The sequence below is a fragment of the Polypterus senegalus genome, chromosome 7, assembly GCF_016835505.1.
Source record: "Polypterus senegalus isolate Bchr_013 chromosome 7, ASM1683550v1, whole genome shotgun sequence".
NCBI lineage: Eukaryota > Metazoa > Chordata > Cladistia > Polypteriformes > Polypteridae > Polypterus > Polypterus senegalus.
The window spans coordinates 38787336-38812976 of record NC_053160.1 but is presented as its reverse complement, the minus strand read 5'-3'; the positions used below and the strand labels follow the sequence as shown (position 1 = coordinate 38812976).

The 25641-nt window shown below is 36.4% G+C and overlaps 1 protein-coding gene across 1 annotated transcript in view; it reads right to left on the bottom strand.

Moving 5' to 3' along the window:
• The window catches only part of itga1 (integrin, alpha 1), a 165531-nt gene that overhangs the window by 118324 nt on the left and 21566 nt on the right, over positions 1 to 25641 (bottom strand). The window contains exons 3-7 of the mRNA XM_039758094.1: positions 20834 to 20946; positions 17083 to 17171; positions 14174 to 14288; positions 9658 to 9785; positions 7638 to 7786 (exon numbers count right to left, since the gene is read on the bottom strand). Coding sequence (XP_039614028.1) covers positions 7638 to 7786; positions 9658 to 9785; positions 14174 to 14288; positions 17083 to 17171; positions 20834 to 20946 — 594 coding nt within the window. The remainder of the gene's footprint in view (positions 1 to 7637; positions 7787 to 9657; positions 9786 to 14173; positions 14289 to 17082; positions 17172 to 20833; positions 20947 to 25641) is intronic.

Genomic DNA, 25641 nt, shown 5'->3' with positions numbered 1-25641 from the left:
GTGCCACAATATTTACTCTTGTGTGAACCTGCAGTTCTTCCAACGACCACAACTGTCACATAATAATAAAAACTATGCAGTTTTAAGGTGATATAGTGGTACTGTTTCATAACACGGTTTCATAACCCAAACAACCTGGGTTTAATTCCCAGCCTTCAAATTTTTTCTTTAAATTTGCACTAGTCTCTTTATGAATAGCCGTTCTATTCAAGTCAGCTCTTTTGGTGAAGGACAGGAGTATCTCATACATATACAAATGGACGGACTGTGTTTAGTAACAGCAGTGGAACATATCTGATAACAGGGAGCAGAAAACTAATCTAAGATGACAACTGTACCCATTTTTCAAACTAAAATATAAGAAGAAAAAATTGAAAAAGCACACAAACAAACAAATCATCTTCTTCGTTCTTCACAAAACAAAATCAAAGAGGTCAAAAAACAGTTATCAAAAGCAGAAGTAAAAAAAATTGTTTTGCAACAAGCTCACTCAGCAACTCCCTCCAATGTCGAGTCGGCCCCTGTTCTGAGTGTCTTAGTTTTATATGTCAGACCCCATTTATCTGGCCAATATCTCCCACAACAGCTGGACAAAAAACATTCAGTGAAGACATTCTGGCATACACAGATCTTTCTTCCCATTCAGGTGAGTGTCTTCAATATTTATGCCTTCACAGATGAGCACAGGAGGCCACAGGTGTGCAAAAATGCATGCACCCACAATTTCCTCTTGGACTTAAACAGGTTACATGATCCTTTCATGCCAGAATCTTCTGCAACATATGCAGACTAAACATCATCATTCCTCAGCTGGCACGATGTGACCAAGAGATTTTGGCATGCTGAAACTTAAAGACAAGTAACAGACCTTCTTGCATCAACTTTAAATGGCCAGTGATGCTTCCACCCACAGTATGCCCTTGTATCACTGCCCCATCAGTTTTTCTCACAGAACCTCCATGAACCTACCTCACAAATAATTACACCTAAATGGAAAAGTAAAGCTGTAATTAGTTACTGTACTTTTACAAACCGAACCCTGTGAAACAGTCTATCAATCTCCCCGTAGCATCCACTGGTGCATTTGCGTTGCTACAGTACCTTAAACATTTTCTAATGAAGACCAGATAAGCTGACCAAATCAGTGCTTTCAGAGTGAGGATCCTTATTATAGAAGCTTGGAGAACAAGAAGTTAGCTAACCAAAGCTCCTATTTTTACTGATTATCTAAGAGCCTGCTTCTTGCGGGCAGTGCCCCCTGCTTATTATGAATGATGTCACTACCATGGCATACTGGATTCTGAGTGTTTATGCCTCTCTTTGTGTTTGTATTAAATCTATAAGTATACCTTATTTGATAAACTTGAGATCACTGGAGTTATTCTTAGTAATAAATAGTACTACATATCTTCTACATGGCAAGATACAGCATAAGTGTGTATATATAAATATATATGTATAGTTGTGTGTATATATATATATATATACAGTATACAGTATATACACAGTATATATATATGCATATAGTCACACACTTGCACATGGGAGGCAGTCTGTGCGCTTAACTAAAGGGTTTACGAAGTGCACTGATGTCTTTTCATCCACCTCTGCAGAAAAGGGAAGAGCAGCTAAACTCCAACCAGGTTCCACTTCTATCTTAAGACTGTACCTGCCTTCTCTGTACAGTAATACAGTACCCATATTTTCCTTAGAAACCTGGACTCACCTGCCTTTCTCTTGTGTAACTATGTGACCTAAGCTTGACAATACCTATATAAAACACAGCACTTTCTAAACTGCAAAAAATATTTTATTTGACAATGAGACAGATGTAACTTTTTTGTTTATAGAAAAACAGGTATAAATGCAAAATGAAAATGAGACATTAGATTGAACTTTTTTTTTTTTCAGTGTAAACTGAAACCTTTGAGACGCACTATGAAACTCGAACAGTAGACAACTACCCACGCAGACGCTCAGTGGAGCACTGTCTCTGAATTTAGTTATACTTGTATGATGTCACACCTACACTCTTGCCGAGCCTCACCGAGACTGCCCTAGGCCAGAAATTTCGCAACCGATTGTCACTTTCTTTTGGTCTAACAAGAAGGAAACAGTCTGTTGCAGGTTTCCAGAGGCTCGAAGAAACTATGGGCACGATATTAAGTATTTTCTGCTTACATTATTATCTTCTGTGGCCGTTTTTGGTCGAAAAAATGTCATAATGATATTTACATTTCACTAAAACTAAAATAAAAAAAACATGATGTTGTATGAATGTTTCTCCAGGCTAATAAAAAGTGTTCATTATTCAGAAAATGTCATTACTTTGCTATTCAGGATTATGCATAGCACGCATGTGCACATGGGGACCATCAGGGAGTCTCAAGTAGGCTAGCTAATACCACTCAACAAACCCCAGCAAACAATGCATTTATGATGAAGTGGAACCAAAAAACTGTCTTCACTGTATCCTAGATCTTTTTGTTATAATGTCCAATAGACATATGTAATGTAAAACTAAAAGGTAAAAAAGATCTTGGGTGGCAAAGTTTCTTTAACCTTTTATTTTGTTATTTTAAGATTTTTAATCCAATCGATTAACTAGAACAGTACTGATGTATACGTTATAAACAGTCAGAAGGTCCTTCTTTTTTGTATAGTTTCATACACTTCAGAGATGTATTGAATGTATTCAAAATATAGATGCAAAAGTTTATGCAAGCAATGATGTGTTAAAAGCTTTGTTACATCCCAGGTTAAACAAAGAAAAAATGATATGGACACAGTGAATGCATTTTAGAACTGGCAAAATGAATAGTCAGTTTACTTATAACATTACCACAGATTGCTACCAACATTGCAGTTAAGCAGATGTTGGGCTCACCTGAAAAAATACAACCATGTGAAAAAGTAAGCATATCTCATCTATGTCCCACTAAGTGCTAAAATTAGCTAAAGCTAACTTTTGTCATTTTTTTAAATAAAATATAATCCAAAATACAGAAGGCAGATATGAAATCATAAGTATAACTCACAGTTTGTTAGCTTAAAGGAATTAAAGGGCATCAATATATATAGTTGCAAGAAATGCTAGGGACTCAATTCATCAATTCTAGCTACATCCTTGAAATGATTACAACTGCTGTGCATAAAGGAAAAATTAACAAAATTGTCCAAAAAGCAAGATATTTTCTAATTCAATCTAAACTGATACAAATGAATAATATACAGTCTTGAAATTTAAAGCAAAACATAAATTATGCTTTTGGTACAGCTACTTAAAACTACTTCATAAAGACACAATTAGTACAAAAACCCAGCAACTTAAAATACAACTCAGAAATGTATTTAGTTCTGAATGTGTTAGTCAGAAACTCGTTTAATAGAGTGAATAAAGTGACAAATACATTTGCAATAAATGTTCAAAAAGCAAATGAAAAGTAAAATCCATTGGTGCCACCTTACATGTGTTTGATTGATACAACCTGCATTTGGCTTGTTGTAGTATGAGACAGTGGCATGGCACTCTTGTTGTTTATGTACTTTTGTAATGTAACTGCGCATTCGCCTCCCATGAAAATCCAGTGTCCTCTTCTAAATTTGTCCTGGTGCTAACCTTGCATTGGAGTAGAGTTATGTGCATATTGTTATACTGTATGTGTTGTAATTTTCACAAGCACAGAAGCGGGAATGTCAAAAGGGTCATGTTTGCAGTGCATTTTTATTTTTATTAATCTACTTAATAATATTAACGTAATTCAAATTCTGATACTTTTCTGCACTGATTCAGATAATAAGGTTCTCAAGCAGCACAGTATCTTAAACTATGATTTCTGTGTAAGCAGGCAAACTCATTGAAATGACATCTCTTAGCGTTTTAGTACATGGATGACCAATAAAATAATTATTAAGATAAAAATAGTCAAAGATAATTATTATGGCCATAATTGTCTGTTTGTACTACTACTGTTGATTATTATAAAAGGTTAAACTATTTGCAATATACAGTAAAACCTTGGATTGCAAGTAACTTGGTCTGCAAGTGTTTTGCAAGTCAAGCTAAAATTTTTAATAAATTTTAACTTGATAAACGAGCAAGGTCTTGCAATACGAGTAGTCTGTATATGCTTTATCTGCCAAGTGTCACATGATCACAACTGAGCTGATGGTTCTTCTCTCTCTCGCTGTAGGATTGTGCGTAATTATTCTCAGTATCAGTCAGCGTGCCTCACTCATATAGTCAACATCCATATGAGCATATACTGTTTACTATAGCATTGTGACCACGTGTGTGTGTGTGCTGTAATGTGTAAGTCCCTGTCTTGCACCCCAAAACAAAAAGCTGAGTCTCAGTACTTTAGCAACACCAGCTTTATTCAGTTTGAAACAGGAACAGCATGGTTATTTATTGTAGCGGGATCTGCCACTAACCATACACAGACACAGCAGTCAGGCAGGGTCGTGGCCAGGTTAGTGGCCAAGTAATATTGTGCCCTGCATTTATAATGCTCCTTGCATCACCCATCAATGGCAGGTGCTTATAGCATGTCTGTGATCTTTTCATATTCGCTTTTATGGCAAACTGCTACAGCGCTGGGAGCCTGCGGTTGCTTCGGGACGCTCTTCCGTCTGTCGTCCTATTGGGTGAAATCCCAAAAGAGTTTAGAAACCTTACAGTGCATAAACCATTTTTTTTTTATTTTGTGTCCAAGTATAATGACTCTTCAGGCATAAGCAACTGTAATTAGAGAGGTTCCTTGTTAAAGTCGCAAAAAAGGAAGATTCCAGTGAGATCGACAAATAGCAGGGATTCCATTAGTTAGAGTGAAAGTCGTTATATGCAATAACCTTCCTCTCTCTCATCTCCCTCACACCAGCCATGATTCTTTTCAAAGGTAAAGTGCAGGTTAATTTGTTTTATGTATTTTTACTTTATAGTTTGTATTAATCATTTTTATATGGATAGTTTTAGGTTGTGGAATGAAACATCTGAGTTTTCATTATTTCTAATGGGGAAATTCACTTTGATATACGAGTGCTTTAGATTACAAGCACGTTTCCGGGACAAATTATGCTCGCAATCCAAGGTTCCACTGTATTTTCCAAATTTAGAGTGAAATCATTCATTTATCATTAGATATGTTGCTTATTTAATATAACCATTTGCTTCGTTTGGAAATCGACTTTGGTCTTATTTTTATCATCTTGACCTTTTTTTTAATTCAACCCCATAGTGTGACCTCCATACTTTAAACTATTTCAACCTTAAGGGTAGGTATAATTAATTATGCTAGGGTATATACCACACTTAATAATATTCCACAAAAAGCATGTAATACTGCAATGACAATTGTATTCAATTACATTATGTCTACTCTCTACTGTATATATAAAATCCTAAAGATTTTGTGCAATGATTTTATGTCATGTTTTTATGTCACGTTTTTTTGTCACTTTGACACTTTAAATCTGGCTTATTTTAAAACCTACATATATATGTTTGGTATCATTCTTTTCAGAATTTACCAAACTTTAATGTGATGTTGTTAGATTTTCAGATTCTTATTCTGTTTTTAAACTATAAACTATAAAATATCAAGAACTCATGTCCCACGAGATGAGACTTTGTGCCAAGGCATTTAACCACGCCAAGGGCCGGAAATAAAAGACAAAGAGTAGATGACAAAGACAGCTGCTGTACAGGCTTTTAAATGTTGCGGCACGGCAACAGCAGCAAGCCAGCAGTTGATTGGGCAAAGAAGAGGTAAAAAAAAACTGTATTTGTTTCCCATTGTATCACCATTTAAAAGTGGGTTTTAAAGGAGGCGACTGCATCTCCTTGGTGTGCGTTCAGCCCCCCTCTTCACAACAAGAGTGGCACAGATGCAAAGTGGCTGGCGTGTAGCGCAGGCCAGAGGGATTGGCGAGCGAAGCGAGAAGGGAGTAACCCCCTGTATCTCTATAAAAGGACAAAACATCTGGAATCTGTGCCCAGACGTAATTTCATCTGGCATCCACAAGAGGGCTACAATGTCTAATGAACAAAGGCAACAAGAAGCACAAAGACAGAGGGCCATAAGAGCTGGTATATCTGGTGAACAGAGGTTCCTAAATGCACAAAAAGATCAAAACAGATGGACTTATCAATGAACCATTGTGCCCATTTTAATAAACTGGTGTTTCTCTATGCCAGTACTATTATAAAAAGTGTAGGCAATATGGAAAAATAAAGTTTCAATTTAATATTTGGAACAGAACTCAAACAGCCCTTTTTTCAAGATCAACTCCAGGAAAGCCTCCAGAGATAAAAAGGTGAAAGGCCATCCTAGGCTGACCCTGTGCTCTAACCTCTAAAGGTCATGCGAAAAGACAGTTTCCCTTTAGGGATAATGCAGTGTAAAAAAATACCAAATACAAATAAATCAGTCTGCATGTACATGCTGTACAAACATGCAGTGTCCACAGTTCTGACAAGATGATGTGAATGTGACGGCTCAATGATGATTCATATTCAATGATGATTCACGTTCAGTTTGTATTGTGATTTTATTGGTGGTTATGCTGAATATTCTGTGATGTGCTTTAAACCAATTGTCAAATAAACATTCCTCAAAATTATGTTAATATACATGTGCAGAGTTTTGTAATTTGATAGTTATCAATTTTAATGTACACAGTGAGTGCTGCTGTTTGTGTGTTTGAGAATTAAACTTGTATATCTGAGTGTTTATAAGTGCTGTATCTTAATAATGTCTGGTTTAGAAGAAAACGTATACTGCTTTTCTCAAATGTACAATAGAAATACTTGGAAAAAAACACTATGAGCCCGATTATTTCAAAATATGTATACCTCTTCAATGGGTGAAAAATGCATATTTTATCAGCAGCCTATTTTACATAAAAAAACACAATAATATAAATACTCATAATATTCAGATTGGCAGCCTAACATAATAATTCATTGACTTGCAAGCTTTTGAACATTTCCATAACATTTCACTTTATAGTTTGAAACCAGCTTAAGGTCTTAAGGGTTCTTTTGATTAGATATACTTTATTAATCGTTAAGGGAAAATTATCTTTTCACATGACCTTTGGAGGTCAGAGCAAAGGGTCAGCAGTTGTGCTGTGGCCGGGAGCAATTTTCAGGTTAATACTTACAATAATTATAATACTCACTTATAATACTATTAACCTAAAAGAATTAACTGACAGCCACTTTCAGAAGCTTTCTGTGTTACTACTACACTGTACTTTCTTGTTACTACTACACTTTACTTTCTTATGCAATTTATTTAATGTATACCAGTTTATATAGTGATTATGCTTTTATAGAACAGAAGTTTGTGTCTATTATTTCTAAACACAATTTATGGCAGACCAGCAATAAATTTAAAAATTAAAAAGTAATTAACTGTGTTTTTAATAGCAAGACAAGCTGAGATATAAAATTCAATTTAAGTTAGAATAACCATATAAGATGCTTTAGTACAACCGATATTAATTGTGTATAACTAAGAGCGCAAACTTTGCTGACTCTGTGAACACTGCTGCATAATACAGTACCGCCATATGCGGATCACACAACTATATAGTATGAGGTTTTAATAAAGCAATTTAAAGTCTGAACTTACCTAGCAGTGTCGATGCCCAGTGCTGTCATAGTCCTATCTCCACCTCTCTGCTTAATTTGCTGGGCTGCTTGCAGTATATCGTGAGTATTGTTAAACTGGCTTAGATTAAAAACATGACCCACATCCGATCCATACTGAACAATTCCAACCTGCAGTAAGTGTAACTTCAAGTTAGAAGGAGCAAAATTTCACAATTTTCCAGATAGTTTATACATTATTTTTGAGGACACATATAAAAGTGATTTTGGTTGACGAATGACTAAAAGTGGTATTAGCGGCACAAGTACAAAAGCATGCAAACTGCCTTATAGATGTATTTAAAATAAATTGCAGTACTTATCATATAGTGGCAAAAATACAAAGACTGAGTATTTTTTTTCTAAATGTTGACTAGAATAAAAGTCTTAACTCTTATCAAATGTAAAAATAAGACACAGAGGGAAGAAGCCTGTTACTGTCGTCATCTCAGATAAGAAATGAATATAGCAGAACTGAACAAAATGACTTATTTACTTTCCAAATGATTTTTTTTTTCTTCCTGCCATCCTGCATTGTAATAAGAGAACAAAACAATGAATAGATAGATAAATGAATAAAGTATATTTAAAGAAACAGGAAAGAAAAGTGAAAAAGAAGACAAATACATAATAATAAATAATTAATTACAGAAAATGGTACAGGAAAAATTGGCTTTTTAAAAGTGCTTTAAATGAATGCTGAGATAGATAGATAGATAGATAGATAGATAGATAGATAGATAGATAGATAGATAGATAGATAGATAGATAGATACTTTATTCATCCCAATGAGTGCTGAGTAAATTAAACATGATTTCATTTTTCAACCTAAAAAAACTAATTCTAGCAAATGTGTTTGCAGTGCCAAGAAAATGTAAATAAGAATAAATCAAATGATTAACCTGATTAGCCATTCATAAAGTTAAGTTGCATGCAAAGGTCTACTCCATACTTTGTCTCTGCAATTTAAAGCATTCATGTAGGGCAATAGGGCAAATGGAAATTGAATATTTTTCACTGACCTAAATTTGGATGCTTTTTCTACATTTGGATTCACTGGTAGGTAAGACTTCTCTGAATTAACATTACAGTACTTGAAAATAAAATGCATGTGACCAATGCGGGGTCGATGTGCTTGATTAACCTTTTCCAAACAGCTTGGTCCTGAACCTCCTCGCCAGTCAAGTCCTTTTCCTTCAGATCTTCTTTTACTTTATCCATCCACCTCCTCTTTGGCCTCCTTTGCTTTCTCTTCCACTGTACTTTCAAACCCATCACACTTTTGCTCACATGTTCATTGTCTTTCCTCATCGCATGTCCATAACACTTCAATCTACTTTCCTGTACTTTCTTACACATATCTTCCACTTCTGTTGTACCTCTGATTGTCTCATTTCTTGTTTGGTCCTTTTTGTAATTTCATACTTCCATTTCAAAATTCTCATTTCTACCACATCTAACTTTTTTCCCTGTGTTCCCTTTACTGCTCATGTCTCAGCTCCATACATCATAGCTGGCTTTACCACTGTCGTAAAAACTGTACCTTTAACCTTCACCTTAATTGTTCAGTCAAACAAAAGAAATGACACCTTTTCTCAGTTGTTATTTTGGGTTATCTCTGCATTTAGTTTTTCATCTTGGGCTACCAATGATCCTAGGTATTTAAATGTATCCACTGTTTTCAATAGCTCTCCCTGCAGGCTAACCTCTGAAACCCATCATCATTTAACCTCATATATTCTGTCTTCTTCCTATTTATCTTCAACTTCCATTCCACTTCCTCTTGTCTGGTGCTGCACAACACAATGTCATCAGCAAAACAACTGCACCAGGGAGATTGATCTTTTATCCCATGACATTCATTACCAGATCAATGTGGTAAGGACTTAACAAGTATTTTCTAAACAGTGCTGAATAGTACCTGTAAAGAATGGACCAGTCTGAATAATAGTTATGTGACAACAGCGTAGTGCTTACAAATGTGTTCAGTAGTTACACTTACTTGTGACTGAGTAGGCCCAATATCTATATTAGCCAATAATTTTTTCAGGAAATCAATAACACTGGTCCAGGGATAGATGCTGTTAGAGCCATCAAGAACAATCACTATATCAAGCTGAGTTTTACATTCTGAAATACAAGCATACCATAAAATTTAATTTGATGGAAACTGAAATTATAATCATTAATTGTATTCAAGGCTATGGGTTACATTTTTAATGAGACTTCTAAACAAAAAAATGCATCCAATCTACAACAAGGAAAGCATAAGAACATGCGTGAACATCAACACACATACACATATGAACACAAAGAGCACACAAATTGGGTCATTCTGAGTCCGTGTTTCTTTTGTTTTTTATATAACATATTAATTAGAGAGTAGCTGAAGACAGAGAAAATGGTGCCTCAGCCATGTCTAAAGACAGGAAACTTGATGATGACCATTGTCGACACTGGAAGATTCTGAAAGGCATCCCTATTACATATAATCAATAGAATTCCACATATTAAAGGAATCCACTGTGTCATCCATGATCCTTAACATGCTCCTGTAGCCCTTTTTTGTTTTAATTATTTTTTTTTAGATATTACATGTGTTACAGAAAACCTATTTCTGCATATAGATCAAAATGAATTACAAATATAAAACACAAAACATAGTTGACTTTCACCTCTTTCCTGTCAGTGTTTAGTAGATACACAGGTCTCTCCCTCTCAGCTTTGCATATATGGACAATGCCATTTTCCCCATTTTGCATTATAAAACCGCTAAGGTATCTATCGGGCATGGGGATCAGTAATGAACAGCCTTTTTCAAGTCCAGCCACAAATTGTCAATTGGATTAAGATGTGAACTCTGACTCAACCACTCCAGGACTTTAATATTGTATGTCTGTTTGTGGAAATGTTCTGAAATATTTTGCTATACACTAAGATAAGTGGATATACATATCTGAAACATGGCAATGGAACCTCTGACATACTGTATACTGTACCACTCATTATCTTAGCTTTTGCTAAACAGACATGTTCAAATAAATATGAAGAAGCTTTTATGGTGAATATGGTAGGTAGTGGATGTTAAAAACGTAAAATAAAGTGCCAGATACTTTTAAAATGTGCAAAATGTGTAACTTAGATAAAAATAAATGTCTGCACCTTGATTTAAGATTCTGCACTTATTAATAACATACTATATTAATATCTATCAAATGCTATCTAATAAACTCCTTAATCTTATTTTATTTCAAGAAAACATGTAACAAAGTATATGTACATATTGCAGCAGAGGTATCATTATCGGAAGTTTTTGCTCCGCACTGTATATCAGATTAATTTAGGTTTAGAATATTAATAGTGATACCTGTACACAGGTGTGCATTAAATAGCTTTACACTGTGGTACCTTTGGCTGAGCATTATGCACTAGACAACACTGCAATGAAATGTTTAATATATTTATATAAAATTTTAATCAGATGCAAGAAAACACCTTAAAAAAGTGTTTGTGTGTTTGTCTGGTTTCTATATCTCTGTCATTCCAAAAGATGGCTCATCATAAACATTTTTAGTAGCAAAATGTATTGTATTTGTAACTCCAGTAGATGGCGCAACACAAACTTTAGCACTGCTTTTACAAACCCTTTTCCAAATGGCAAATAACAGAGACATATGCATTGCATGGTGTACTGCAAACATTATCTCTGAGGTCTACATTGGTGGCTTAGATTTCCACCCATCTTAGACGGGTAGCACATCTACCACTGATTAACTCAACTAAGTCAAAGTTTCAGGGAATTGAGTTTAGAACTCAGTACTATCAGTGTGAAGTCTGTATGTTCTTTTGAAATCTATGTGGTGTTTCATCAGGCGCTCAGGTTTTATGTCACATCCTTAAAATGCTCAAGATAAGTTGATTGCCAGATATGAATGAATACTGTATGCCCTGTAATGTGACTGTTGTCCTGTCCATATACTTGTACCACCTTGCCCTGAATGCCTCCAGAATTAGCATGCCACAGTCATGTAACGGAATAAGTAGGTGGAAAAACAACAAGGAAAATGTTGTCAGTTTAAAGATGTTTCTGAGTGCTAACAGGTTTGGTTCTTTATTTAACAAATGTATTAGTGTATACATTCCAAGGCATATACTATGATTACAAGGTGGAGGTCTTATAAACATTTCAAGGACAAATAAATCTACTGCAGGAGGCAGACCCTTTAGTTTAGCACTCCCAAACTATGGTATGCTCAATTCACTAATATAAGGTCTCAACATTTACATTCCAGATAAAAACCTAATAACTTTAGCTTTGCATAACCTTATTAGAGCTGCAGATTGGGCTCATTCTGTTGTAACATCTCGTTGCTACGTCTTTAAGTAAAAGTATGGAAACATCATTACCAGCTGTTTGTGACCCTTCCCTATTCTCTCTTTCTGCTTGATATCATGACATGGTGCTGGGTGTCACTGACCAAGCTACTGTGGTGACAGAAACAGAACTGTTACATTTTACTACAGTTATCAGTCTTAACACGTGACAGATTACACTGTAGGATGGGGCGGTAAAGTGCGAGTGCAACCAGGTATCTTATGTCACCTGAATTGTGACTTGTATTTATAGCAGATGGCTCCTCAAGATTTCTTTTCTCCAGGAATGTTGTAAAATGGACATTTTTACTTTTCTTTTCCTGATGATAGCTTTTGTTAGTTGGATTATTTGCCAGCTAATTTGCAGACAGAAAGGAGCCACTCTTGAGTTATTCCCCAAACTTAGAATAATTCCATGACATCTAAATGATCAAAATACAACATCCTTATTACAGAAATATGAATATTAGTATATACTGTACAAAGGGGTCAATATCATAAACAGTACAACAAAAGTTCCCCTTAAACCTGTAGTGCAAAATAAGGGCCTTGCTGATACGATTCCCAGTCTGTGACTTTTAAACGGGGTGCCTCTCTAGACTGTGCTACAAAAGGTCTCTTTTTCCTGTCTTCTCTTACCACACTGTATGGCTTCTATTGTCTTGCTTGTCCCGACTCCCCTCATAAATCTATATTCATTTAAGCCTTATGTGTAAGCTCCCTTCTGTTGCACTTTTTGTCAAGTCCCAGAGGTACTTCTGGTGATGGCTGCAGCCATATGCTAACTAAGTTTTTGTTCAACCTTAAAACGTAGGGGCTCCATTTTGACGCAGGATCAAGACACTCTATCAAATGCCAGGTTTTCTGACCTCTAGCTCTAACATAACATATTTCCACTCATGTTGCACTCCTTTTCTTTTAATTTCTGTGTTTTTGCCTGTAGCTTTTCCAGGGCATGCCACACACGCCACCCCACTGGTTTCAAATACCTTCAACGTCATGACAATTTATGTTACTCTTGTACTGCCTTTCCACTGTGCTGTATCATGTTGTGATAATTGCAATTACAGTCCTTACCTGGTCCCTCTCTAATGTCACACATGCATGCCTAAGAAACAACTTCAGGGTTTGTCCACTTGTAATTCCTCCCCAAGCCACGGGTTGGCGCTGCCTTATAACACTTCTCCTCTCCTCCCTTCTATACATTGTGATAAACCCAGGGCGTCAGCAAGCCCCAAACCCCAACACGACACACTTGAACAGTCCCGTGTTCAAATAATGGAAGGTTTTTATTAGAAATACCTCCAAAATGTAACACAAGCACAAACACAGGTCTTCCTCTCACAATACCTCCTTTCTCCCTAACGCACTACCCTCCTCCACTGAAGCGTTGCTCCACTACCTCCCAGCTCCGACTTGCTTGAATAAGGGAGTGCAGTCCCTTTTATTACAGACCCGGGAGTACTTCCGGTGCCAGGGTGACTGCCCAATGAAAGCACTTCCGGGTTGCATGGAAATCCATAATAGGGAGCTTGTCTCCTTTCAGAGCCCTCTCGTGGCACCCAGTGACCCCGGCAGGGCTGCTCTGCTGGACTACACATCCTGGCATGCCCTGCTGGCTTGTTACTGTGCACCGACCTCTGGGCCTGCTGCCATCTTTTATAAATCTGTGTCGGTTCACAGTATGAGTATGCTGCTGCACTACATTTATAAATCTGTATAACCCTTTTTTCTTCAGTAATGTTGGTTTTATAAGAAAATAAATTGGCTTTTTCGTATTTTGTAGGATAAACTATTTTCTTTTTGATGAAAAATGAAGCTTGCAGGGTAAGCCTTGAGTTTAGTTTTGTACAACTGAACTATCTGACCGGAGAGCTCTCATGCAAGTGTAGATGAGGTCACTAGACACATCATCCTCATAAAAGCATTCTGTTTAAAGGATGTTTACATTACATCAGTCCAAACATTGCAGCGAGGTGAGCCAATACGGGTAACGGCAGGACGAAGTGGATAAAATCCTTTCCCTAAATTGGCAATGAGGACAACTTAGCAGAAAGGTTTACAAATTTTTGGTTACATCTTTGCTCACATTTATCTTGTTGTATATTTAGTGTTTTCCAAAACACACAAAAGACATTCCTTACCTTTCACAGCAGGCGCAACAGAGTTAATGACTTTGAAAGAGGAGCTGACATTTGAACAAATACCAGTGGTGTAGTGCAGGCTTCCACACCTATAAGCATACAATGGTCCACAAGCCTATACAAATAAAGTACACGGTTAGACGGGCACAGATATTCTTTTAAGAGTCAAGCTTATGCAGGAATTTAGTAAATAAAGACATATAGATTACATGTTATAATTGTGATTATTCTAAAATACTGGACATCAATCTTAAAAATAGTAATGCACTGATTTTAAAATGACTATAAAAATGAGATATAACATAACATTGTCAAATCCACTTTATATGATTTAGGGACATAGAGGGCCAGTTTGTGACAGCACTGAGATTAAGGCAGGAAACAGCTCTGCACAGGGCCCACTTGCCAGTTATCCTAACCTGCACATTTTGCAAACATGGAGAGAATGTGAAAAACCTCATGTGGATCCATGGGAGAGTAGTACTCCCTAGGGCAGGGGTCACCAAGTCCAGTCCTGGAGGACCACCGTGGCTGCAGGTTTTCATTCTAACCCTTTTCTTAATGAGTGACCTGTTTTTACTGCTAATTAACTTCTTTTGAACTAATTCCTTAATTGTTTCTGTTTCCTTAATTATCAGCCAAACAATAATGAGATACAAAATGCGGTAAAACAACTGGTGTCCATCACACAATATCTGAAAATAAAGAAAGGTGAAGGTCTCAGGAATGTCGATCTGCTCAGGTCCACAAAATATTTTATCAGTGCTAGAAAAGAGAAAGTCAACAATTTTGGAAATGTCTGCTATTGCACAATGAGAGCAGCAACAAGCCATGGAATTAAATAGCGGGTTTAATTAACAACAAGAATCGGACCCTCATTAAGCAGCTGCTTGGAGAGAAACTGGTTGGAGTTTGAGGCCCTGACTTAGTTGGTCTTCTGTTTGCTCCCCCACGTCACATTTCATTTCTGTTTGGGTGCCATTTAAGTAAACAAATGAAGCAATTCGGAGAAACAATGAAGAATATCAGAGGAACAAATCTTAAAAGAGAAATCAATTAAAATGAATTCACAAGAAGTTAATTAGCTGCACAAACAGGGCACTCATTAAAAAAAGGGTTAGAATAAAAACCTGCAGCCACGGTGGTCTTCCAGGACTGGAGTTGGCAACCCCTGCCCTAGGGTTACCTTCATCAATGAAATTATATGTATAGTCTTGAATATGGATGGTTAAAACTAAAAAAAAATTGTAATCTCTAATTCATTAAATTAAGGCTTATATATGCACAGTGTAATTAGTCACTAGGGTACTGTAAATTATCCCTTTGCAACTGAAGGGTATTGCTTAAATTTAATTTGGTTACTTCTAAACAATAGTGGGAAGGGTGGGAAACAAAACCGGATGATTAAATATTTGGTTCTGAGAAAATAAATATGAAAGAACTGAATTTGAACATACAGTACTCCTTAAAGAATGCTTGGAAAAATACAACTAGCTCTTGACATGGAAAAAATAGTTTATAGCTTTTAACAAGGTAGAAAAGGAGAGGAAAAAATAAGAGTTGTAAAACAACCACACGTATATCGTCTAGTTTGTGAAATTTAGTAAGCTGCTCTAAATAGTGATTTCATCCTCTTTTCACTGTATGGCATGAAGGAAAGTGTTTTGTGTATACCTACACCATTCACATGTCCAGAGCTCCTGTCAATAACATTTGCAATATGTTACACCCCGCACATTCTCTGTTCACTTTCCTTCCATTAAGTCTATCAAGACTAGAGCACCTAGACTTCATGACAAGATCCTAACCTGCACATTTTACAAACATGGAGAGAATGTGAAAAACCTCATGTGGATTCATGGGAGAGATGCATCAGTGCCGTGTCTGCTATGTTCATTTTATAGATGTCTAGGAGTTTTGTTTCAAATGATTTTTTTGGGTTGTTGGTGAAGCATGGTTATTATCATCATAATAATGATTATTATCAGTAAAAACAAGACAGAATACATGTGTGTGAAGGAGAGGAAGGTCAGTGGAATGGTGAGGATGCAGGGAGTAGAGTTGCTGAAGGTGGATGAGTTTAAATACTTGGGATCAACAGTGCAGAGTAACAGGAATTGTGGAAGAGAGGTGAAAAAGAGAGTGCAGGCAGGGTGGAATGGGTGGAGAAGAGTGTCAGGAGTAATTTGTGACAGAGGAGCATCAGCAAGAGTGAAAGGGAAGATCTACAGGATGGTAGTGAGACCAGCTATGTTATATGGGTTGAAGACAGTGGCACTGACAAAAAAAACAGGAGACAGAGCTGGAGGTGGCAGAGTTAAAGATGCTAAGATTTGCATTGGGTGTGACGAGGATGGGCAGGATTCTGGATGTGATGAGAGAGGACATGCAGGTGATGTGTGTGACAGAGCAAGATGTGCAGGACAGGAAGATATGGAAGAAGATGATCCGCTGTGGTAAGCCCTAACGGGAGCAGCCAAAAGAAGAAGAAGAAGAATGTGAAGCATGATAATTGGCACCCTTAAGTTCACCTTTTTAAGATCTTCTAATGAATCAAATTTTGAGTAAAAAATTAAAAAAATTGACTAGATAAAATAAAAAATGCAATTTTAAAGCTTTAGTTGCTTAAGGGTGTTTAGAATTTTGATAGCCAGTTTAAACAAAGAAATATGCAGTACAAATGCTAAAATCAACATTTACATCTAACAAAATCAACAAAAAAATCAACATCTTAACACATTTCACTGCTACACAATTCATTATGGTTTACAGTTTAATCGTTGCTTTCTACTATCTTGCCAACTCAGACTAAGAAAAAAGCAAATTTTTTATTACCGGTTCCATTATTCAATAAGATTAATGAAATCTATAAAGGGATGTGAATAAAATTTGCAAATGTTTTCTCTTACCAGAAATCCCCCATTTGGGTTTGTGACTAATGTTGTTCCAAGTGTCATGTTTTCCTTGACCTCAGTAACATTAGGAATTGTTGTAAATTCTGGAATTAAACACAGTTTTGTCTGTCAATCTATGGGACTGTTTCACTATAGTATTTTTAACCAACTCTTTTATTGAGGATTAGCAAGAAAAATGCAGGATTCACAAAAATAAATATTCAACAATAAAGCTCAAAATATAAATATGAAAAAAGTCAAGACTACAAAAAAACCTGTATCACCCACTCAGTATCGCCATCTTTCTGACAGTCATAATCAGATAAAGAGAAAATATTTTAACATAAGATGCTAGGACACACCAATGAGGGAGCGGTGTATCCAGACAACAATCCATGGGGATAAGAAGATTAGGAGAGTGGCAACAAAGATCACAGGCCACTGTCTTCAGATCAACTGCATCACAATTTGACATTTAGCAATATTTGGGGTTGGCATGCCATTAACCCCACTGCTGAAAATTCACTAAGAGTGAGATTGAAAAGAGAAACTTCCCAGGGAGGACAATATGGTGGGATCAACCAGTTTCTAGCGAGAGGCTAGAACTGACTTGACATCAGTCATGCCTCATTTGGGTGGACAGCTAGACAAGAGAGCTTCAGTACAGGGTAGATATGAGGATTGTAAGGTTAATGAAGAGGGTAGCAGTGAGTAAAGAGGAAAAATATGACCCAAAAGCAAAATCCAATGAACACTCCCAGAACATATGTAAAAATGTGCCTGGGATATTTGCCTGACATAAATGGCAATTTGGAATTGAAGCCAGACCCACAGTAAAGGGCTTGCAGGGGTTATGTAGAGATGATAAATAATCTTAAATTGAATATTTCTGGAGGAGGCACAAATATTCCTGAAAACTGGTCTCAAAGAAAGAGCAGTTGCATATGGGAGATCATGCTGCCAGACAGAATTAATAGGTAAGGGTTTGTAAGATGCCTCGCACTGGAGAGCGTGTGTATTGCTGAGGCCAGAATCAAGGAGGATAGAGAATTATCAAAGCTGTAGAGAACATGTGAAGGGAGAGGAAAGGATAAAAAGACATTACAGGTTTTAGGAACAGGAGCGAGAATAACAAAGTTCATCCTCAGAGATTAGACTGGACAGTGCTTCATATTTTTAAAGAGGTGAAATGCCTTGAGAGGTCAAGGAGAAAAGGAAATGGGGTTGCCATTGAGACGTAAGGATGGTTTATTAAAAACTGAGGCACGGCAGTGCCAAAATACACAGTGGCCCAAGAGAGTTTCACCATCAGAAGTCGTGTTCCTTCAATAATCCATGATCATGTTTATTGAATGATGTGACACGTTTTTGTGTGTGTTTAAGACAATAGAAACTGGATTTGTGACAAACTGTTTTCATAAATTTGTGATGTCTTACATATTACAGAACTGGATGTGATTGCTAATTAATCAAACAGATAATTACAGATCCCTTAATCCTGTATATGATTAAGTGGGGAGAGAGAGAACAGGAAGATGAACAGACGGCTGCAGTTGTTTAATGTTGATACTCTGGTAACCAGATGCCTTAAATAGAAGCTGCTGCAGCCAACAAGCTGATCCTTTACAAAGCATTCTTGCTGTGAAGACAAATGGAGGAGACCAAACAAACTGACACTATCACTCAAAGATTTTCAGTCAGTCAATTTTATGTCATAGTAAGGGATGCAGTAAGGGAAATCGGTTTTCCTGATAATATTCCCTGATTTCTTCTAAAGAATTCCTTGAAATAGTCTTCATTCAGGGTTTCCAACTAGCCCCTCATCATAATGGGAGGTCTAACTTGATGCCCTAACTTGCTGAAACAGCTTTTTCTACAGTTCAAGGAAGAAGTACAGTAACTCCACTCCAAGGCTCATTTGGATTTTTGATATCAACCTTCTGCCAGATCTACAGAATAACCTTATTTTAGCTGCTTGTACTGTCAATCTCATTCATTCAGTCAATACACAAAGCACACATTTATAGTTGTAAATTCAAACACATATTTATCTGTAAATAAATATCTTTATCTATGGACTCATGCTTAACTTCCACTGTCCATGTCTTGTATAATATCCATATTCCGCTGCTGCATAAATTTATATGTTAATCTAACAAAATCTTTTGTAAATATCCTGAGGTACTTAAGCACCTGTGTTTCTGCCAACTCCCCAGCAAGGAGAGAAAATCACAGTTTTTTCTCAGGGAAGTGAGACTTCAGATGTAGATGTGCCCATTCTCATCCAGATTGTGTCATACTTGTTGCAAAACAGCACGTTGTATAAACAAAGATTACAATCAGATGAAGTCAAGAGAAAAACATCTTCCTAAAATCATACAGATTCATCCCTCATACCTTTAAATAGGACAATCTCTAAGCCTCATATATGCTTTAATATATTGTTTATAAAAATCTGATCTGATCCAGTAGGCATGAATGGTCTAGCCATATAACTACCAGGACAATTTCTGGTTTCTCCATGAGATGTCCTGTTGGGTCACAAGCTATAAGACAAAGTGAACTGAGAGCGAGTGACAGAGAGACAGAGAAGTCATGCCCTGAGTGGCCTACATTGCCTCATTAATGCACCTCTCCAATCACATGATTCTACTAATCCCTTGGGCTGTTTCCCATTGTCTAACCTAAACAATTGTGGAGCAAAACAAAACATAGGGAAAGGTGAAATACACGTATCACCCCACAACATTAAAACCACTGATAAGTGAAGTAAATAACATTAATTATCTAATTACAGTGGCACCTGTCAAGGGGTGGAATATATTAGGCAGCAAGTGAACAGTCAGTTCTTGAAGGTAATGTGTTTGAAGCAGGAAAAATGGGCAAGCATAAGGATCTGAGCGACTATGATCAAGGCAAAGTTGTAATGGCTAGTCAACTGGGTCACAGCACTTCAAAAAAGGCAGGTCATGTGTGGTGTTCACGGTATACAATGGTTAGCACGTATCAAAAGTGGTCCAAGAAAGGAAAACCAGTGAACTGCAAACATAGTATTGGGTGCCAAAGGCTCGTACTGTACATCCCGTCCAATCCCACAGAAAAGCTACTGTAGCACATTCTCCAGATATGTCAGTCATTAGTGTTAAACTATTAAAGTGGAACTGAAAAATCTGTGGGTGGTAACCATTTAAAATTATAACCACTTTTTCTAGATAGACCTTATATTCCAAATAGTTGCTAGGAACATGTAAATACATATAAGTTCTAGGATAGTAAGCAATCCCTCTTTAACCGAGAACCAGAGCAAGAAGTGCATATTGGGGCAAGTAAGAACGGATACAATTAATTCTTTTAAACCTCTGATATTTTCCCCATATCAGAATTAATATTATGAGTTTATGTTCAACATTCTCTTCTATTATTCTTTTAATATGTGGAATGTAGGTAAATGGTTTACCTATTGTTTTACAGTTTATTAAATAAAAGCTAACCTGGCTGTGATGCTGAGTTGAGGAGGGCAACCTCATAATTTAAAGAAAACACTTCTACTACCTACATGAATCAACCATGGTGTTGGTATAGAAGGCTTCTTTACTATTGCACTTCAAAGCTTACATTAATGTGATGCAACAATATAAAAATGAAAATCTATGCATAATTATCTTTAAAGGTTAATTTTTTTCAAAAGTAAGATAAAGATTAATTTTATTACAAGAGGAAATACAGTCAAATATAAATAAATCAGTGAAAAAATGTTGGTCTCTACCTGGTAACTCAAGTTTAATGCAGGCTGATGGTTTGCCTTGGCCAACTGGACACTTATAAACATCTCCAGTCCTTTTTGCTGGTTGTCCAGCCAAAGGAGACCCAATCAAAACCCTAATGAAAGAATGAAAATCTGTTATTTAAGGGAATGGTAGGTGTAAAAGAGATTTTTTTGTCACATGCCGAATTAAAAAGAATAAAAAACACAAGATAGACCAGAATAAAAATAAATGATAAAAAGACATTTTGGCAATTGCTTTTTTTTCACATATATTTTTTTAGCTCTAGATAAATGGCTGTCTATATTTTAAAGTAAACCTTTATATGCAGTACCTTAAATAATATGAACACTAAATACTAGCAAACTGAAAGTTGAACCACATTATCTCATTCTTAGAAAGTATTGTATCCTAATATTTCCTGATTTGTGACACACCTCCTACCCTTGACCTTCAGATAATGACATTCTCGAATTGGCAGTTTCCTGCCTGACCGTGAAGTTGTCATTTTTAACTATGCATGTTTATTTTCTCTGTACCTTTTGTTTCTACTTCTAGACATTCCTTTCATTGTTACATTACACTGAAATGTTGAATCCAATTATAGTAATGTGAAAAAGTAAGTACACCCAATGGAAATGATCTACTTTTTCAAAATACTGGAACAGACACACATTAGAATTTCATGCAAACAGTGCCAACTGATACAGGTAATATACTTAAAAAACATGACGCATAAAAATTTACATGGCATATAATAGTCAAAATAAATAAAATCCCATTATCTAAATTAACAAAAATGCGGATTTGTCATTTGGAAAAAATAACTACATTTATCACCACTTCAGATGTAAGGAAATTAGAATCAGGTATTCCTCGTGCTTGGAAGTCAGCGTTAGTGTTCCCTCTCTTTAAGGGTGGTGACCGGTCAGATCCCAACTGTTACAGGCCTATTTCTGTCTTGCCGTGCATCTCCAAGGTTTTGGAAAAACTCGTAAATGGTCAACTCACTGATTGTTTGGAAGCACACAACATCTTATCACCTGTTCAATCAGGATTTAGAACTGGGTTTGGGTGTATAACAGCTACTCTTAAAGTCTTAAATGATATCTATTCTGCTTTGGATTCTAAATTGTACTGTGCTGCTATTTTCATTGACTTGGCCAAGGCCTTTGACTCTGTCAATCATAAGCGTCTTATTGATAGGCTTCATGACACAGGTATCTCTGACAAATCCTTGTCTTGGTTTTCCAATTATCTTACTGATAGAGTGCAGTCCGTGAAATCTCAACTACTCCTTTCCCAGCCTCTCCCAGTCACCAATGGTGTCCCGCAGGGATCAATACTTGGACCTACACTTTTTTCTATTTATATTAATACTGTTGCTAATTCGGTAACAGATTCATCTATCCATCTTTACGCTGATGACACAATTCTTTACTCTACAGGTTCTTCCCCTGCTACAGTCTTGCTAGTTTTAATAGTTTGCAACTGACTCTTTCTAATTTGCACCTCCAGTTAAATATTTCCAAAACTAAACTTATGTGGTTCGGTAAAAAAGGTCATATTCCATCAAGCTCTCCAGGTATTTGTTCCCTTGACGGGACACCACTGGACCAGATTACTGAATATAAATATCTGGGAATTTGGCTGGATAATACTCTGTCTTTCTCAAAACACATTGACAATCTAAAGTCTAGGATCAAATTAAAACTTGGGTTCCTTTATAGAATGCGTTCTGCATTTACATCATCTGCTAGAAAAACTTTGGTTCAAATGACAATCCTTCCCATGTTTGACTATGGTGATGTTATTTACAGATCAGCATCCAAAGGCCTGCTTCAGAAGCTCGACGTTCATTATCACTCTGCCATCCGGTTTATAACAAATGCTCCTTTCAAAACCCATCATTGTACCCTGTATTCTTCTCTCAACTGGTCTTCATTGTACACCGCCGTAAAGTCCATTGGCTTATGATTATTTACAAAACTCTCCTTGGTTTTTCCCCTCCTTACTTACAGGAATTGTTACACTTTTCTTCTTCTGTGTATAATACTCGTTCTGCTAATCTGATTCTGCTGACAGTTCCTAAGGCTACTTCTGTACTTGGCCTGTCGTCTTTTCAGAACGCTGCTGCTAGAGACTGGAATGACCTGCAGAAAATGTTAAAACTGAATAATTTCATTCCTAAATCAGTTTTCCAATCACGGATTTCAGCTTATTATAAAGATGTGTGTCGCTGTTACTTAGGCTAGCTGCTCCAATTCACTGCTGCTCTACTCACTGTTGCTCCAATGTTCTTATTGTTTATATAATATTTTTATGACATTTTTTTTGTAAACATGTAATCTATTTACTGTTTCTTGCTTCATTTCCTTCTTTATTTATCATTGCTTTTTTTTTTTTTTTCGTTTATATTGTATATGTGTATCTTTCTTAATATGTTTTTTTTTTTTTTCTTATCCCCCCCACCCATTTCCCTAATAAGGCTTTGCCCTTTCCAGGCCACAGTTGTAAATAAGAAACATGTTCTTAATCTGTTTTGCCCAGTTAAATAAAGGTATTCCAGAATAGGTGTCAATGATCCCACCCTCCCTTGGAAGTATGTAGGGGGATTCCATCTTATTTAATCAGCAGATACCTAGGGTCTGGTGTTCCCTATGCTACTGACATTTGTGGTGTCACCATGCCAAGATCAAACTTCAGAAAGAAGGTTGTGGAAGCCTCTGCAGTTTGACATGGGATTTTAAAAGATCATAAAATAATTTGAAGTCAATCATTCCACTGTAAGGAAAATCATCTACAAGTGGCGTAGATTTCAAATGACTGCTACTTTTTCCAGGACTTGCCAGCCCAGAAAATTCCTTCCAAGAACTGACAGTTTGATACTAAAGGAAGTCTCCAAGAACCCAAAACTTTCATTGTGGGATCAGCAGGTAACTCCTGCAAAAGTTGTGTCAAAGTGCAAATACTGTATCTACAATCAGAAAAAGACTGCTCAAATATCATGAAAAGTGAGCCAGGAAAAAGTCTTTGCTATACAAAAAGAATATTAGAGCAGGACTGCTGTTTGCCATTGAAAATCTAGGCAAAGAACAAGCCTTCTGAAACAAAATGCACTGGAAGGATGAATCAAAAATGGAGAAATTTGGCCACATTAACTGTAGAAATGTATGGCACAAAATGAAGACATTTCAAGAGAAGAACCTCATATCATTTGGGAAGCATGATGGTGGAAATATTATGGTTTGGGGTTGCTTTGCTGCCTCAGGGCTCTGAGCATCTTGCATTCATTAAGTCCACTATGAATTCTGCACCATACCAAATTGTGCTTGATTAGAACGTGAAGCCATTTATCCAAACATTGAAAACGAACTAAAAATATGCCTTTCAACACTATAATGATCTGAAGCATGCTAGCAAATCCATCAAGGAGGCTCAAAAAGAAGAATTCGAAGATTATGGTCAAAGCCCTAATAAATGCTTCTTCAACCAGAAGTGCTTGCAAAATTCACAACTGTTGAAAATATTTCCTTTTCTTCTTCTTTTTAATAAGAATAATAAAAATAGATAAAATTTTAATTGGCCTTTATTGCATTTGTCTGAATAAGCTTAATTACTATCTTTAAAATTTCTGAATTCAAATGGAAAGAATTTCACTAATAAAATAGAAATCCATCCATTCATTATCCAACCCACTATATCCTAACTACAGGGTCACGGGGGTCTGCTGGACACAGGGCGCAAGGCAGGAAACAAACCCCGGGCATGGCGAGCCCACCGCAGTAAAATAAAAACCAGATACTGTAAATTCTTTGCCAGACTGCAGAGTGTTTTCTGAATCCTCCTGTGCCCTGTTCTTTTGTTCTTTGGGTAGCAGCAAAGCTTCTTCTTGTTTTATAGTTTTTGAGCACTCTCTTTGTTAGAAAAATTCTTGTTTTGACTCTAGTTTTGTTCCTTAGAATTTACTGTGTACCCTTTAACTCAACTTCCCTTTTCTGACAATCAATTAACTGTTGTCACTTGATTTAATGAAAGTGGTCCACCAGGACTTATACAGAGAGTTAACTAACAGTAACACGAAAATGCAGAGCAAAAGAATTCTTCCTTGTCATTCTCATTTACGATATTAGCTGTTTGAATTGTAGCATAGACTTGGCTCAAGCCTCCTTTAACAATTCAACAAGCTTATTTTGACAGATAGTAACAAAATATTCTTATAACTCAATTCATAAATGGTAAATCATTTGTCAAAGCCTGTGTTTGTCCATACTCTTAACACCTTCCCCTCCAACATCTGGAAACATGTGTTGTTCTGAAACATCAGAATATTGACAATGCTGCATTTACCAATATTTGAAACTTAAATGAAAAAGTTCAATTACATTCCTGCTCTAACATGCAGTTTCTTGCTTTTTATATACACCTGGCATTAACTGCTATATCACATTTAAAGACACTTACACTATTAGTCATAGTTAGGCTTTATCTGAACAGCACACAATCCATTGGTATCTGAATACCACATTTAACAGCATATTATGCTCACATTTATTGAGTTGGCAATTATGTGGGAACCACAGTTATAAAAAAAAAAAGTACACCATATATGGTTCTACACCTATTAAAAAAATTGTGAATGAAGGCTGGAGATATTTATTTGGCTACAGCTGTAACTGTGCAGCTACACATTCACATGACATTTGACCCCATAAGTAGCATACCCACTGACTAAATCTCCAGCTTCAAATCTGCTTCCTCTCTAAGTCAATCATACACAGACAGCACATATAGGGGGTATGGACTCCAG